The following is a 17,540-nucleotide window of genomic DNA, read 5'->3' as shown; positions in this document are numbered from 1 at the left end:
GCAGAGCCTGGTGGGTTGCCGTCTATGGGGTTGCACAGAGTCGCACACGACTGAAGTGACTTAGCAGCAGCAGCAGCAGATTGGTCACAACTTTTCTTTCAAGGAACAAGCATCTTTTAATTTCATGGCTGCAGTCACCATCTGCAGTGATTTTGGAGCCCAAAAAACCAAAGTCTGTCACTGTTTCCATTGTTTTCCCAATGTGAAACATTGTTTCCCTATAAAGAAAGCTGACCTCTGAAGAATTGATGCTTTTGAACTGTGGTGTTGGAGAAGACTCTTGAGAGTCCCTTGGACTGCAAGGAGATCCAACCAGTCCATCCTAAAGGAAATCAGTCCTGAATATTCATTGGAAGGACTGATGCTGAAGCTGAAACTCCAATACTTTGGCCACCTGCTACGAAGAACTGACTCTGGAAAAGACCCTGTTGCTGAAAGATTGAAGGCGGGAGGAGAAGAGGACAACAGAGGATGAGATGGTTGGATGGCATTACCGACTCAATGGACATGAGTTTGAGTAAGCTCCAGGAGCTGGTGAAAGACAGGGAACCATGGGGTCACAAATAGTCGGACACGACTGAACGACTAACACACAGCACCAAGGGAGACGATCTGCTCGTGGGACAGGTGGCTGACCCACCATGGCATAGAGTGATAGATATTTTGATTATATCAATGCTTTCTATTGAAAGATTTGCAATCAAAAGGGGAAAATGATGGAAAAAATTTTCACATGTTGAGGTATGGAAAAGTGACTCTGGCTTATACATGATTTAATTTGAACTTTAGGCTAAACAATCTATTAGTGGCCTAAACCTGCACTGTGTATCTGCTTTAGCCATTAAGAAAAAATATATTGAAAAATCAGAATTGAGTAACTGTGGTTCAGACATCCAAAATGGAGCTGGGTGGCCACTGTGGATGTAGGTTCAGACACAGTCCTATATTACTGAGAACTTGAGTTAGCTCAACTTTATCAGACTTAAGGACATCATCAGCCATTTTATCAAAACAGCCATTTTATCTGTTAGCAGCTGCCAATCAGAACCTCATGGTCTTAATGTCTCCTCACAACTATGAAACCTTTCTCCTACTTTAGAAATAGTAGTGGCAAAAGTGCTCAAGCTATAGCCTGCCAGCAAAAGGCACTAGTTTCTTTAGACAGAATTGTATTCATTAATAAAATTGCTTTGAATTATATTTTGGCAAAAAATAAAAACACTCCAAAACTTATTTTCCCGGTTGCCATATAAAATAGGAGGGCTCTTTTCAGGAATACTACAAGGGTGTACTCTGGTCATCCTTATTGTAATCGTCTACTAATTGTGAAATGTTTGTCTAGGTGCTATAACAAAACAATCAAAGAGAGAAGTAGTGTATTCATAATACAAAATGTTGATGCTAAGCTTGGTCAGTAGACTATTTCCAACTTTGTGTCCAGTTTCCCCAAATTGAAGCAGGACTTCATGGCACTTTAGTAGGAAGTAGCCACAGTGGCTGTTTCCCATTTGCTCAAAGAGTTGGGGAAAATTAAAAGAGAAATGGAAACTAAAACTGAGCTCCTCCGCCAAGTTTCAAATTAACCTCTCAATCCTAAACTTTATCCCCTCTCTTATTCCACAACTGCTCCTCCTCAAGACTGAGGAGTATCCAAGAAGAGCAGTAAACTGTTAACAGAGCAGGATCCTATAGGGCCTTCCTGGAATAACTCCCCCCACCACCCCTCACCCTGTCCATGCATTCAGAAATGTAGGAAAACTTTAGCCTCCTAGGCCTTCCTCAAATTCCAAAGAACAAATTTAATCAGAGAAGTAAGAAAATGCAGAAAGGAAAACAGTCAAGCAAGAAAAAATAATAATAGTTTAGCCATTAAACAAAGTCAAACACCTTCAGTTTCTCTTCAAGGGCTACAGATAACATGCTAAGCCTCTTCCTTTGAGCTGTTTTGCAGATACCGAAACCCTCACCAGGTTGAAGATGTTAACTGTAAGGTGCCCGCTAGAACTAGACCCCAGATCAGTTAGAAACAGAAGGTTGGGAATGCTGATTCCCAATTACCTCACCGCCAACAAATCAGAATGTCCACAACCTGATGCACCCACAAACCCTCTCTGTCTAGTGTCTTTAAAAACTTCCTGAAAGCCCTCAGGGAGTTCGAGTCTTTTAAGCACCACTTTCTGTCACCACAAACCTGTTTCCGTGGATTGGTTTTACTGTGGATGGCTGAGCCAATCCAAGTTTAGTTTGCTAACAGATCATTTTTCTTTCTTGTCTCTAATCTTTTTTCATAAACTGTTCAGCTCCACCTAGAATAAGGTTCCCTGATTCAGTGGGCCTAATCTCTCCTAACCTTCCCAACTCAGTACAAAGCTTCTCGCCCTACCTCCCATCCCCTCAGCTCGGAGCTCTGTCAGAGCTTAGTCCCCAGCCCTCTGTGTGTGCTCGGGACCGAGGTGTAAGCACGGGGAGGAACCGAGCTCTTGGGGCTCCCTCGGGAGCTTCAGGGTCGAAGCCCGGCTGCCGCCTCTGCTCACGCGGACAGCTTGCCAATCCGGGCTCGGCTTGGGGACGATCGCCGACGGCCGCCCCGGCCGCGGTGCTTGAGCTGCCCCACCGGACTCCAGGGTCTGGGAGTCAGAGTCCCTCCGGGAGGAGGGTCCTGCCACTGCCGCTGTCTGGGCTGCCAAGTCTTGGAAGGAAAGGCAACGGCTGCAGTCGGTTCTGGGAATAGTAGTCCAAGCGTGGATGGCTTGGACTCAGGCTGAAGCCACAGTGGACCCTGGGAAGTGTAGTTGTTTGAGGCCCCGTTCACCTTGTGGGCGCGGGGCGTACTGGGAGTTGCCGTGTGGGGGGCTCTCTGCCCGCGAGGCGCGGAGGCCGCGGTGGGTGCTGGGAAGCAGAGCTGTCTGAGGCCCGCGGCCTGGTCGAGGTCGGTGGCTGAGGCTCCGGAAGGCGCAGTTTGCGGGACTCTGGCGCGGGGTCCCCGTTGCAGAGACAAGAACTGGCCTGTACTGACCGAAGTAGGAGAAGGGCCCGCCCTGCCCGAGCGGCCCCCGCCGGGGCCGAGGTGACCGAGGGCAGTGGCCTCATCCTGAGCTCTGGAAGTCGTGGCTGCCCAGCCGGCAGCGCGGAGGAGATGCCCCAGCTGCGGCCCCGTTAAAGGCTGCGGCGCTGCGGCCGCGGGTCCGGCCCAGGCTGGGTGCCCCTGTCGCGACGGGGAGGGAGCTGTCGTGGACGCCCCTGATCCTGCGTGACGAGGGCGGTGGTTGCGGAGCGACTGGCCCCCCAGCCCAGCCCGGTTCGCCCTCACGGCCCCGCCGGCAGTGCCTCAGCTCCTTTCTCTCCCCGCCAGCTCCGCCCTCCACGCTGCGTTCTCAGCTGGCCCTGCCCTGAGCCATGTCGCAGGTAAATTGTGTTTCCTTTCTTCTAAATGCAGCTGTGTTTACACAGGCTTTCCTTCTCCGGTAACCCCTATCCCCTGTACCTGCCCTGCCTCCCTCTCTTGAGAGGACTTGAGAGGGTTGGCTGGGGGCGCGGCGCTGGGGGCGCTGTCCCGATGTGGGCGGGGTCTAAATGTAGACCTGGCTATCCCGTTCTCCTTTTGCCAAACAAATTGGGTGGAATGAGGAGTGCTTTAGGTCTCTCGCTCCCGTTGCCGTTCTTTCACTTATTCGTCTTGTTCTTATTGATTATTTTATTATTATTATTTTATTGATTGTTTTCGTTGAGGCTAAATGCTTGGCAGGCAGTTGTGCTTCACAGAGGTGGGGGACAAAAAGGCCAGCTATTCCAAATTATTCCGTCTGGATGCAGTTTCATTTCTCTGTCCTACTTTTTTTCATGCTTGTTTCCAAATCCAGAGGCTCTCCAGCTTTTGCTGGGAGTCCAGTTTCCTTCTATGCTGCAGATCCCACTGCAGTATATTAGAAAACAGCTTCCTTTTTTAGCCAATAATCTATAATAAGTTATAGGGACTTGAACTTTTTTTTTTAACTGTAAAATATAACTTTGTCATACCTCTGGAACTGTTACTAGTTTGGGACTTTTAAAAATCCTGTTCATGCCTAATGGCTATGTGGATCACTCAAGTGCTGCAAAGCAGGGGCTTATTATTCCCCCAACCCTGAGGGAAAAACCTTTAGGTTCCCCCCTGGAAGGTCCTTATACTTTAGTCTTTATTCTCTTGTTCCCTGACTTTGCTGAAATTGTCTCCAAGTTCCACAGCTATTTCTTCAGAAATGGGGATGCCTGGGATAAACCTGGGTATGTGTCCCTTAAACAGGTGCTGCTGCTATATGCTACAGCCAGTAGTGACTATGAAGAAATTCTTGTCAAATCATTTAAAAATGTTGTTGTTGGTTTAGTCAATAATGCATGTCCAACTCTATGCAACCCCTGGACTGCATGTCCAACTCTATGCAACCCCATGGACTGTAGCCTGCCAGGCTCCTCTGTCCATGGGATTTCCCCAGGCAAGATTAGTGGAGTGGGTTGCCATTTCTTTCTCCAGAGGATCCTCCCGACCTAGGGACCGAAGCCATGTGTCCTGTGTCTCCCACATTGGCAGGCGGATTCTTTACCGCTGAGCCATCAGGGAAGCCCCCGCTAAAGTAGGCTGGTATTAAGGAAAATATACATTACCTATTAAACATAAGGGGATTGTCTTCATTATTCATAAAGTGTTGTGAGATCTTAAGAATGTTTACAGCCAAAGCCAGAAATACATGTTGTTCACATGTATAGTCACAGAATTTTAAATTATCTCAGGACAAAGCATATTTTTTTCTTCAACTACACAATAAAACAAAACACCCAAGCTCTTATATTCTTAATAATAACTCAGAATACTGAAAACTGTCATTGCACTACTTATGTACACTATCCACCCTCCACAGTGGACTCATTTCACTCCTTGTTCAGGGCCTTTGGGAGCATAGATGCTGGTTGTGCAGATGTATGTATGTCATTTCAGGGGTCAGTGACATTCAGAGATGTGTCCATAGACTTCTCCAGGGAGGAGTGGGAATGGCTCCAGCCTGCTCAGAAAGATTTGTACAGACATGTAATGTTGGAGAACTATGGCCACCTGGTCTCACTGGGTAGGTACTTCCTCTCATCTCCTCTCAGGCAGAATTTGACTTTTAGGATGACTGTTGTGAATCTTGATTATCTGACTGAATATTCCCAAGGAAGGAAAGTTTTTTTTTTTTTTTTTTTTTAATAAATTTATTTATTTTAGTTGGGGGCTAATTACTTAACAATATTGTAGTGGTTTTTGCCATACATTGACATGAATCAGCCATGGGTTTACATGTGTTCCCCATCCTGAACCCCCCTCCCACCTCCCTCCCCATCCTGTCCCTCTGGGTCATCCCATTGCCCGAGCCCTGAGCATTTGTCTCATGCATCGAACCTGGAATGGTGTTCTGTTTCACATATGACAATATACACGTTTCAATGCTATTCTCTCAGAACGTCCCACCCTCACCTTCTCCCTCAGAGTCCATAAGACTGTTCTATTCATCTGTGTCTCTTATTCTGTCTCGCATATAGGGTTATTGTTAACCATCTTTCAAATTCCATATATATGCATTAGTATACTGTTGTTTTTTGCTTTCAAGAGGAAATGGATTATAACTTCAACTAGTCTTTAGACATCTTTCATACTTACATCTGGCATTTCTAATAATGGCCTCTTTTTTGGTAAGGATTCAAGGACGAATTTTGAATGTATTTCATTTTCCACAAGCAGGTCTTAACATTTCTAAGCCAGATGTGGTTTCCTTATTGGAGCAAGGGAAAGAGCCCTGGCTGGGGAATGGAGATGTAAGCAGAGAGCTGTTTCCAGGTAAGTGAGTGAGAAGCTGGTAATGAAGTTTTTTAAAATAACAATCCAACCAGTGAGAAAGCAGTACTTTTTTTATATGTTGGATAGGAGGTTTTCCTTTAAAGGTACCAGAGATAAGGGAGGGGACTGTGAAGTCTTGCTCATGCAAGAGGATCACTTCACACCTACTTACCTGTCTGCCTTCAGTTCTCTTCTCATCCTTTTCCTCACTTTATTTCTCTTCTCTTTTTAAAAATTGACATATGTGCTTCTATTGTCTTAAGTTAAAAGGTGTGTATTTTTTTTTATATTGCTGTTCTAACCCTCTTGAGTGATTCATTATGCTTTGGTTAATTAATGGGTTTATTCCTTCACTAATATATTAACAATATTTATTTTTTAATCTCGTTAAGACTTTCTCTTAGGTAGGTAGTATGCCTCAGAGAGTAGAAGGCATGGCATAGTGAGATAGTGGGTCTGTAAATAACTTGATTAGAGGTCCTCAAGTTGGCAGTTCAAGAATGAGAAGAAAGGAATTTCCAGTTGGTGTTAAAGACCTGGGTAATTCAAATAGGGATAGTAGTAACAGAAATAGAAAAGACAGAAAAAGGGTCAGTTTTTGAGAAAGTGTGGTGAATTAGTTTGAGATATATGCATGGTGTGAGTAGAGGATGGTATTTCCAAGTAGAGAGGTGCAACAAACTATTGGAATATGTCTTAGAAAAGAATTCAAGTTAGGAATGTAGAAGTGAGAATCTTGTATTAAGAAGGAAAAAACAGAAGCAATGAGTCTGATTGAGAAGGGCTTTGAAAGCCTTCTTCATGTTAAATTGAAATAACATTGCTGGTGAAACTCTTTAAAAATCAATATGGCCATGCTCCGCCATTTAAGATTCTGACATAGAAGACCTTTGGAGTCTAAATTGTATGTATTTATGACAATTTCTGTAAGTTCTGTAGTTGATTCTGAAGTAGACCTCTATTGGAAACATACTGGCCTTTAGAGAGTGGTCCTCTTGAGATAACAGGGAAACGCTTACGTTTAAAGAGAAGAAGCTAATGCAAGGACTAGTGACAGGACAGAAGATGCCTTAAAAACTGAGTTCTGACTTTGAGAGCAAGACTTTCAGAAGTAAGGACATGGAAAGAGAGCCCTGTATGGCTGAAAGTCACAAGGTGGGACAAGTGCCCAGAGACTTCATCAAAGAATGAGTTGAAGAAAAAACCTCTAATACCACTACTTTAATATAGCTCTTGCAATTTCTGTTCCTTCCAGTACCCCCTTTTTTTGGCGAGTTAAATTTTATTTGGGGCAAAATGAGCACTGCAGCCCAGGAGACGGCACCTCAGATAGTTCTGTGGAACTGTTCTCCCATAACTTTTTTGAAAGGTGAAATAGCTCACAGAAATAAGGCATAAAACATAAACATGCAGCTTAAATTATTATAAGACATCCATGTAACTACCACTCAGGTCAGTAAACACAGAAGTCATGGGTCCCTAAGAGCTCTTTGGGTGCTCATCCCAGTCACCCCCCACTGCACCCCCTGCAAAAGTAATTAATTTTCTTTAATGATAGTAACTTCCATGGTTTTCTTTATAGCTTTTTCAACTGTTTGTGTCTCAAGTCACTAGTTTGTATGTTTGTGAGCTTTTTGTATAGATAATCATAATGTGTATGTTCTAATTTACTTCTCTCAAAATTATTATAATATTCAGGTATTTTGCATATTGATCTAGGAGTTTGTTTCATTATTCAAGTAGATACAACCCAGTTTATCCATTCTGTTATTGACAGCTTCTTGGGTTGTTTGCAGTTTAGGGCTGTTGCAAGCAACATTGCTGTTGTCCTTGAGTCCTGGCACATCCTGGCACAGGGTTCCTGTGGTTTATATCTAGAACTGGAATTGCTGAGCCAGAGGATGATGTGCCTCTTTCACATCATTAGATGATGCCACAATGTTTTCCAAAGTGTTTTTACTGACTTGCACTCCCACAGACACCACAAGTGAGTTCCTCTCACTCCCCATGTTTACCAACACCATGTACTATTAGATATCATAATCTTCACACCTGTCAGGAGATAGCACGCCTGTCAGGAGTGTGTGCAGTGGGAGCTTAATCTAGTTTAAATGTGCACTTCTACAATTACTGATGAAGTTGAGCACCTTTTCATATGTTTATTGAGTATTTAGATACCCTCATTTATGAAGTGCCTCTTAGTTTTTGCTCATTTATTGTATTCTTTTCTTGTTCTGTAGGAGTTAACAAATTTTGGGTACAAATCCTTTGCAATTCTATTCACTTCAAATATCTTCTCTTACATGTAACTTACTTTTCCCCTTAAAACTTCTTTTAATGAACAGAAATTCTTAATTCTAGTGTGGTCAGATCCATCAGTCTTTCCCTTTATGAGCTTTTTTTTTTTTGGATGTGTTTAAGAAATATTTCCCTACCATGAGGTCATGATGATGTTTTCCTAGATTTTCTTTTTTAAAAGCCTAGTCATTTTGCCATTCACATTTAGATCCATGGCTCACTTTGGATTTATTTTTTTGTGTCTCATTGACTTAGTCGTCAATTTTGGTGTCTTCTTTGTTGACATCCATTTCTCAAGGTACCATTTATTGATATGTCTGTCCTTTCCTTCACTGGTTACTCATAAATCAAGTTTTTGTGTCTTGAGTAGGAAGAGTCAATATTGGGAAAATGACTATACTACCAAATGCAATCTACAGATTCAGTGTGATCTCTATCAAATTACCAATGGCATTTTTCACAGAACTAGAACAAAAAATTTCACAATTCATATGGAAACACAAAAGACCCTGAATAGCCAAAGCAATCTTCAGAAAGTTAAGTTTTTGTGTATGTTTCTGGGTTCCCTATTTTTTTTCTATTTTTCTATCTTTGCATAAATCTATACAGTCAGTTATGGATTTAATGCTGGATAACATTTGATTGTATTTGCCTCACCTCATTCCTTTTTTTGCTGAATAATGTCATTTACAGACATCTTGACACTTCACTATATAGTACTTCATTATCATGTATAAAGTATAGGGATATTTTCTATAAAATTGGAATATTTTCACATCAGAATAACAGTTTTCCCTAATTTTGTTTTAATGCACTATCCATATATAAATGCTTCATAAATGTGTTTATAACTGGGTTGTCTTTTCCCTGTGGGATGATGAAATATTCCTCTATGTCCTATAACTTTGAGTTGTAACTTTTCTTTTTTTAAATATTAAGACTTTGGGTCTTATTTAAATCCTGTTGAGATATTAACTTTATTTAAGCAGGCTGTCAATATGGATAAGTTGAGGCCACAAGTTCTAACCTGTGTTCTCTGTATGTGGTTCCAATGACAGTCTGGTTTTCAAAGCCTTTTCAGGTCTATTTTATTTGTCCCCATAAGCACCTCTTAGTGGCCTTTGTGGAACTTAGACAGTGGGTTCAGCTTTAGGTGTGCTATTTAGGGTCAGATCCATGCATGCACAGCTCAAGGATGAGCCCAGAATTTCATACACAACTTTATGAGATCACTTTCTTGAGCTCCCTTTTTCACAATCTCCCCTTTCCTTTTTGGCTCCCAGGGCCCCCTCTTTCAGGTCTTCTGGATAGAAAGGTAGACCTTTAGGTCCCCCTCTGCACTTCTGTAACTTTGTCTGCCTCTGTAGCCATGCAACAAGGGGATGGAGAGGAAAAAAAAGGGCGAGGGGTATTACCCCTGTGCTCTTAGGACCATAGGTTTTTCTGCTGAGGGAGGAAATGTTACCTTGCCTTGGAGTTTTAATTGCCTATATAGCCATCACTGCTGCAACATGCTTTGGGTTTGGGCAGATGAGAATGGGAAATGAACAAACAATAAGATTTCTCTGTATGGACCCCCTTTCCCATTTATAAGACAGAAATAGAGGCTTCTCTTGGAGCTCTTTACTTGTTGCCCAGTTCTTGCTTTCAGGTTACATTTGACTTTAGGCCTGGAGAGATTGGAGCTGGGAAAAAAAGCAAGAAACTCACCACCAGTTGTGTTACTTTGTGTTCTGGCTTCCTTCTGCAGTCAGCTTGCTGCCGTTTACCTTTTCGAGTCCCCAGCTAGCGCCTTTATGCACTCTGTTCGTGGTTTTCACTGGTACTCGGTAGGAGAGCCAGTCAGAGTGTACTTACTCCATCTGTACCTGCTGGGAGCCATTCATGTTTTATAAATGAAGAAAAAAAACCCAGAGTTACAGCATGCATAAAGATCATGCTAATAAAGTGAGAGGGTGAAGTTCAGTTTAGATTGAGCAAAAGTATAAAGTGTAGGAGGAAAATGGTAGGAATTAAGGATGGTTATGGAAAGCTCTGGTCAGATCATGCAGGTATTTTACAGGCCGTATTAATGAACTTAGAGTTCATCCCTAGGCCAATAGGGAGTCATCCAAAGATGTTAGGCAAGCGAACACTTTAGTGATGTCCTTCTGGCTGAAGTTTGGGAAACAGATTTATTGGAAGCAAGCCTAGGAAACAGGATAGTCATTTAAGAGTTGTTTCCATAACCTAATCTAGATGTAATCATCACCTGAACCATGGAGGTGTCCAGGGAATGGAAGAAGGTATACAGATGGCAACAAAGTAAGGAAGTGAACTCAGAAAGACCCAGTGATTGACTAGATAAATGACATGAAGATGACTGAGGAATTGTGATTGACATCACTTTTGTTGCTAGTATTATTATTTCTCGGAAGAAAAAAAGGATGAACAAATTTGAAAGAAGAAAGATTATATCAATTTGTAACTTACTAAATTTTGGATCTTTGGGATACTCAAGTATATAAATTCAGTAGGCAACTGAGTATCATATTCTAGATCTTAAGAGAGAGATCACAGTGCTTCTCAAATTTTAGTCCTCTGAATTGTTTTAAAACATACTTCCAGGCCCCTCTCCAGAAATTCTGAGTCACTAGGTTTGGGGTAGAACTCAAGAATTTACATTTTTAACAAGCCCCCGTGATGCTGATGCTGAGTTAAAGTACACATTTAGAAGTTACCTGTACAGCTTCTCAAGATTTTGAATTTTCTTTGTAAAATCTCTGTACCCTTATTGTTGAATTTATTCTTCAGCAACTTTTTTAAAGTTTCTTTTCTAAGAAGTTATATTGCTTTTCTCTAGGAATGCTAGTGACTTTGTATATTTCTCTCTCAGTCTTTACTGTAGCATTTTAATAATATCTTAAACCTTCCCTGCAAATAATATGATGCTTTTTCTATTAATTAATAAACTTTATTTTTTTAAAAAACAGTCTTAGGTTCACAGCAAAACTGAGTGGAAAGTACAGAGTTCCCCTGCCCATTCCCACCCTTGCCTGGTCTTCCTCACTGACAACATCCACAGTATTACATTTCTCACAACTGATGAACATACCTTTATATATCATTATCACCCTAAATCCATAGTTTACCTTAAAGGTTCTTTCTTGGTGTTGTACATTCTGTGCATTTTGACAAATGTGTAATGACATGTATCCATGTTAGTATGATACAGAATAACTTTACTGCCCTAAAAATTCACATTCTCTACCTATTCATCACTCTCTTCCCCCATCCCCTGGCAACCATGGATCTTTTTACTGTTTCCATAGTTTTTCCTTTTCCAGAGTATCATATAGTTGAATTCATAGTATTTAGCTTTTTAAGATTGGCTTTTTTCACTTAATATTATGCATTTAAGGCTTATTCATTTATACCTTTTCATGGTTTGATAGCTCATTTCTTTTTAGTGCTGAGTAATATCCCATAGTCTGGATGTGTCACGGTTTTCCATTCTCTTACTGAAAGACATCTTGTTTCTAAGTTTTGACAGTTATGAATAAAGCTGCTGTAAACTTCCATGTGCAGATTTTTGTGTGGACATGTTTTAATTATTTGTGTAAATACCAAGGAATGTGATTGCTGAATTGTATGATAAGAGGATGTTCAGTTTTATAGGAAACTAACAAACTGTTTTTCAAAGTGGCTGTACCATTTTTCATTCCCGCCAGCAATGAATAAGAGTTCCTGTTGTTCCACATCCTTGTCAGCATATGTTGTTAGAGAACTGAATTTTGGCTATTTTGATAGGTGTGTAGTGGTATATCATTTTAATTTACAATTCCCTAATGACATATGATGTTGAGTATCTTTTTATATTCTTACTTGCCACCTATATGTCTTCTTTGGTGAGGTGTCTGTTCACGTCTTTTGCCTATTTTTAAATTGGGTTGTTCATTTTCTTATTGCTGAGTTTTAAGAGTTCTTTGTATATTTTGGGTAGTAACTCTTGTCAGGTATGTCTTTTTGCAAATATTTTCTCTCAGTCTTTTCATCCTGTCTTACTCTCTTGACATTGGCTATTGCAGAACAGAGGTTTTTAATTTTAGTGATGTCCACCTTATCAATTAGTTCTTTCATGAACTGTGCCTTTGATGTTATATCCAAAAAGTCATCACTATAACTAACATCATCTAGGTTTACTCCTTTGTTATCTTCTAGAAGTTTTATAGTTTTGTGTTTTACATTTAGTTCTGTGATCCATTTTGAGTTAATTTTTGTTAACAGTGTAATGTCTGTGTCTAGGTTCACTTTTATGCATGTGGATGTCTAGTTGTTCCAGTACCATTTTTGAGAAGACTGTATTTGCTTCTTGTGTTGTCCTTGCTCCTTTGTCAAAGATCAGTTGACTATAATCATGCAGATCTGTTCTGTGCTCTCTGCTCTGTTCCATTTATCTCCTTGTCTAGTCTTTCACCAGTGCTGCTCTATCTTGATTACTGTAGCATTACAGAAGTCTTGAAGTCAAGAGTCAGTCCTTTGACTGTTGTTCAGTATTGTGTTAGGTATTCTATGTCATTTTCTTTTTTGTATAAACTTCAGAGTCAGTTTGTTGAGATCTGTGAAATAACTTGCTGGGATTTTGATTCGAATTTTGTTGAATCTGTATACCAAGTTGGAAACAATTTTAAACTTCCAGAGTTACAAATACAGTTGTCATTTTAAAGTCATTCTGACAGCAAATAAAGTCTAAATAGAGGTGAGGATGATTAACCACCTATCCTTTACAAGTATTTATCTCCCTAATTGTTTTATTTTTCCCTCACCTTCAATTACTTATTTTTAGTCTCCTAATTCACCTACATCTTTCTATTTAATGTCTTTTGAATTTCTGGATTTCTGGATATACTGCTCAGATTTCAAAGACATGACAACTATAAAAGTCATGCAATGCTAAGATTTCTTTTCAATGTAATTCTCATTTAAAAATGGAAGAATGGCTTTTATTTTACTCGATACAGAAAATAAAATAAAAAAATATTTGCTTTGTTTTTTCAGCTTCAAAGTCAAATGATGAGATCAAAGTGTTTTCTCCAAAAAATGTCATATTTGAAGATGATTCATCCCAGTATTTGATAATGGAACGATTTCTAAGCCAAGGCTCGGAGTATTCCAGTTTTAAAGAAGGCTGGAAATGTGAGGGTGATACTGAGATGCTGCAGGGAAATCAGGGATGTATCAGGCAAGTGACAGTTTCCCGTCAAGAATCCCTGTCTCAGCATGTGAATGTCAGTACTGTGGAGAGACCCTATGGATGCCATGAATGTGGAAAAACTTTCAGTCGGCGCTTTTCCCTTGTGCTACATCAGAGAACTCATACTGGAGAGAAACCATATGTATGTAAGGAATGTGGGAAAACCTTTAGCCAGATCTCAAACCTCGTAAAACATCAGATGATACATACGGGAAAGAAACCCCATGAGTGTAAAGACTGTAATAAAACATTCAGTTACCTTTCTTTCCTCATTGAACACCAGAGAACACATACTGGGGAGAAACCCTATGAGTGTACTGAATGTGGAAAGGCCTTTAGTCGTGCCTCAAACCTCACTCGACATCAGAGAATTCACATAGGAAAGAAACAGTATGTATGCAGGAAATGTGGGAAGGCCTTTAGCAGTGGCTCTGAACTCATTCGTCACCAGATTACACACACTGGAGAGAAACCTTATGAATGCATTGAGTGTGGGAAGGCATTTCGCCGTTCTTCACATCTTACCCGACATCAGAGCGTCCATACCTCCAAAACCCCCTATGAATGTAATGAATGCAATAAAGCTTTCCGTTGCCACTCCTTCCTTATCAAACATCAGAGAATTCATGCTGGAGAAAAGCTCTATGAATGTGATGAATGTGGTAAAGTTTTCACATGGCACGCATCCCTTGCACAACATATGAAAATTCATACTGGAGAAAAACCCTACGCATGTACTGAATGTGACAAAACCTTTAGTAGGAGCTTTTCCCTCATTCTACATCAGATAACTCATACTGGAGAGAAGCCCTATGTATGTAAGGTATGCAATAAATCCTTCAGCTGGAGCTCAAACCTTGCTAAACATGAGAGAACACACACTCTAGAGAACCCCTATGAATATGAAAATTCATTTAATTACCACCCATTCCTTACTGAACACCAGGGAATTCACACGATAGACAAAACCTAAGAATGTATAGATTTAAAAAAAAAAACGTAGTTAATGCCTTACTTTGACTTCAGTGAACTCTTGAAGCCTTATGTGAATATGTTGTGATTAAAATGTGGTCTATGCTGTAGTCAGTATTCTGGAGAAAACCCCCAGGAATATTTGGGAAAGCCATTAATAGCTGCTCATTCTCTTTTGTAACAATAGAAGATGAAATCAATCAGTATTGAGAAGATTCTTCATCTGGTGGTGGTGGTGGTTTAGTCACTAAGTCGTGTCCAACTCGACCCCATGGACTGTAGCCTGCCAGGCTCCTCTGTTCATGAGATTTCCCAGGCAAGACCACTGGAGTGCTTTGCCATTTCCTTCTCCAGGGGATCTTCCTGACCCAGGGATCAACCCTGCATCTCCTGCACTGCAGGCAGATTCTTTACTGCTGAGTCACCAGGGAAGCCTGTACTTTTTCCTGGAGATCAGAGAATTCATAATGAAGAAAAGTCAAACAAACATAATGGGAAATTTTAAAATACTCTTCTAAGGGGGAAAAAGCAACCCTATAAATGAACTTAACATAGGGTGACATTCTGCGGTATTTCAAACCTACAGAATTATCCTGGGGAAAAACCACCATTGTAATGAATGTGGCAAAATCTTAGAGTTCTAAGAAATTATACTGGACAGAATTGATGTGGGAGTTTTTTTTTTTAATGGGGATGTTTGTTTTGGCTTTTTTAAAAATCAAATTCATAAAAGCTATGAATAAATCTTTTGATTTATAGTAAATTAAATGTGGTACTGGCTGAGTTTGTTTCTTCACAGCAAGTGTGATTCTGGAAATGCAACTATCACAATATTGACATCAACAAGAGTAGCATGCTTTTGTAAATATTATAAAGGCATAGAAGCATTTTTAGATATTTTATGGCTTTAACTTTGAGTCAGAGTTTGGACCTAAGGTTATGAAAATTCATGCTTACCCTTGAATCTGACTAGATGTCTTAGTCAGTCTGAAATAACTGTAAATAAGGTACATCACAGGAAAATGCCAAGGTTGTTTTCCTCTTTTGCTCCAATTACAGTAAGAACATTTCTTTTGTAATCACATATTTGTCAAATCAGATTATGTTTTCATCTCCACATATACCTGCCCATTCTTTATTCTCCCATTTTAAAGATTATCTTATCTTTGAGGCATCTGATTGCCTGCTTTTAAAGAACTTCTCTTGCATTTAGTATACGAAATACGTGATTTAGCACTCAGATACATGCTTCATTAATGCATATTTTTTTCATGTTCTTTCACAAAAGGAGAGCTAGCATATTTCTTTTCCACTCAATGTAACAACAAAACACATAGCTGCTGTCTAATATTTACTTTTCTAGAACCATTCAAAGCCTCAAACTATTAGAACAACTCCACTCTATAAACTCCCATTTTTCTATAGTGGTGGCCAATATGACTAATTTCCCTTGCACCCTGTGGCAATCTTTGATGAACAAGAATATATTTGTCATCTCAAATATATTTGTTACATTCAGAGGGATGACCATAGACTTCTCCCAGGAGGAATGGGGCTGATTAAACCCTGCCCCAAATTTTTGTATGGGAATGTAATGATGGAGAACTATGGGAATCTGGTCTAAGGTGGGTACTATTCCTCCAAATTCAGAATCTGAATTTAGGAATCTGCCTTCTCCATAGGAAATATCAGGACGTAAGCTCCAAGTTGCCTGGCTGAACTTGTAGTCCATGTTCTTGAAGTAATGTTTTAAATTGGTACAAGTTGGAAGTGGCATGCATTCTGCTTTGGTTCTTCTACTAACAGCTTTTCTTCCCTAGGATCTAGAAAAACCATAATATTTTGAATTATCTGTTTTCTCCTTATAAGCAGGACTTTCTATTTCTAAACCAAATGTGATCTCCTGATTGGAGCAAGGGAGAATGAAGAATGATGGAAAAAATGGGAACAGGCCTGTGCTCAGGTGAGTGAGGGGCACTCAGGAACAGAGTGTCTTTGCAGGCCACCACAAAGTCACTTTACCAGATATGTTGCTTGAATAATTTTATAAAAAATAAGAACTTTAAAAAAGTTTCAGATATTTGAAAGTTTGGATATTTTCATTTATACAGTATGCTTTCTTTGTCTTAGCAATGCAGTGCTGGCAATGTTGCTTTCACTCAATCTTAGTACAGAAATCTGTGTTACATCTTTCCATGGTTAACATAACAATCTTTTTTCTTTTTTTCAAATAAGCTATTGCAGAGGTAGCATAAGACTAAAAGAAAAGCTTCTTGTTTTTCAAAATGAAATTCAGTAACAATGGCCAGCCAAACACATTAAGATAGAAAAGAAAATGGCAGAAATAAAGTATATGATGTACTTTAAATTACTGGTATATTATTTCAGTTCCAATTTGTTTGACAAAGAAACAATAGTGACATATAGTGTGACCATCTCAATACATGTGAAAGGGTAAACATTCAATATGAACATTTTAATCTATGTAGTATAAGGAGTTTGTATTTCAGATACACAAGTATCTTAGGTTTGCATACTCAAAAGATGTGAAACACAGGAAGGAAACTATTGGAGCTCTGAAAGAGTTACAATATTTTTATTACTCTGTTGTCATGATTATCCAATTATCCATACTAGAACAGAGACAGAGGGGAGAGAAGGGAAAAAAGATGAGTGTAAGGCACAGACATTTAGGACAAACTCAAAAATTCTAACATATGTGTAGTTACAGTCTTTTAAGAAGAGAGAATGACACAGAAGAAATATTTGAGGAATTCACTCAAGAATCTTATGAAATGATGCAAGATAATCTACAGATTCAAGAAGCTGAGCAAATTCCAAGCAGGCAACTATGCACATTGTAATAAAAAGTAAAACCTGGTTATCAAAAGCTGGTATGGGGTAGGAGAGATTACCTTCAAAGGAGCAACAATAAGACTGAAAGCTTCCTCCTCAAATGAAATGATGGAAGTCAGATGATAATGAAACAATGCCTTTAAAGTGCTGACAAGGAAAAAAACCAGAGATCAAATTGCCAACATCCGTTGGATCATAGAAAAAGCATGAGAGTTCCAGAAAAACATCTGCTTTATTGACTACACCAGAGCCTTTGACTGTGTGGATCACAAAAAACTATGGAAAATTCTTCAAGAGATGGGAGTACCAGACCACCTGACCTGCCTCCTGAGA

General features: G+C 39.9%; 1 protein-coding gene and 1 long non-coding RNA gene across 5 annotated transcripts; one reads left to right on the top strand and one right to left on the bottom strand.

Moving 5' to 3' along the window:
• Nucleotides 1-2,881: 2,881 nt before the first annotated feature.
• On the top strand, nucleotides 2,882-15,119 carry ZNF140 (zinc finger protein 140). 4 transcript variants are annotated; one of them, XM_081544509.1, is made up of 4 exons: nucleotides 2,882-3,405; nucleotides 4,973-5,099; nucleotides 5,753-5,848; nucleotides 13,184-15,119. In XM_081544509.1, the coding sequence occupies exons 1-4, from the start codon at nucleotides 3,397-3,399 to the stop codon at nucleotides 14,350-14,352; spliced, it is 1,401 nt and encodes a 466-aa protein (XP_081400635.1). In that variant the 5' UTR covers nucleotides 2,882-3,396; the 3' UTR covers nucleotides 14,353-15,119. The 4 variants fall into 4 exon arrangements, with proteins under 4 accessions (XP_081400635.1, XP_081400633.1, XP_081400636.1 ...); XM_081544507.1 differs by having other exon boundaries at nucleotides 5,750-5,848; XM_081544510.1 differs by lacking the exon at nucleotides 4,973-5,099.
• On the bottom strand, nucleotides 9,715-13,191 carry LOC145527092 (uncharacterized). The gene is made up of 3 exons (XR_014069494.1): nucleotides 11,563-13,191; nucleotides 9,916-10,017; nucleotides 9,715-9,831 (listed from the first exon to the last, which is right to left on the bottom strand). It is a non-coding gene; the product is annotated as an uncharacterized LOC145527092 (long non-coding RNA).
• Nucleotides 15,120-17,540: the final 2,421 nt, after the last annotated feature.

This window comes from Giraffa tippelskirchi, chromosome 11 (assembly GCF_054371585.1).
Source record: "Giraffa tippelskirchi isolate mGirTip1 chromosome 11, T2T-mGirTip1v1.2.pri, whole genome shotgun sequence".
Lineage (NCBI taxonomy): Eukaryota > Metazoa > Chordata > Mammalia > Artiodactyla > Giraffidae > Giraffa > Giraffa tippelskirchi.
The sequence above is the reverse complement of the archived record's forward strand: the minus strand, read 5'-3'. Positions and strand labels throughout refer to the sequence as shown.

Bases quoted from the DNA above. Each gene is read 5' to 3' on its own strand.
- ZNF140 (XM_081544507.1), top strand. The intron at 5,100-5,749 runs GTAGGTACTTCC...ATTTTCCACAAG, and splicing joins TGGCCACCTGGTCTCACTGG to CAGGTCTTAACATTTCTAAG. The intron at 5,849-13,183 runs GTAAGTGAGTGA...TTGTTTTTTCAG, and splicing joins AAGCAGAGAGCTGTTTCCAG to CTTCAAAGTCAAATGATGAG.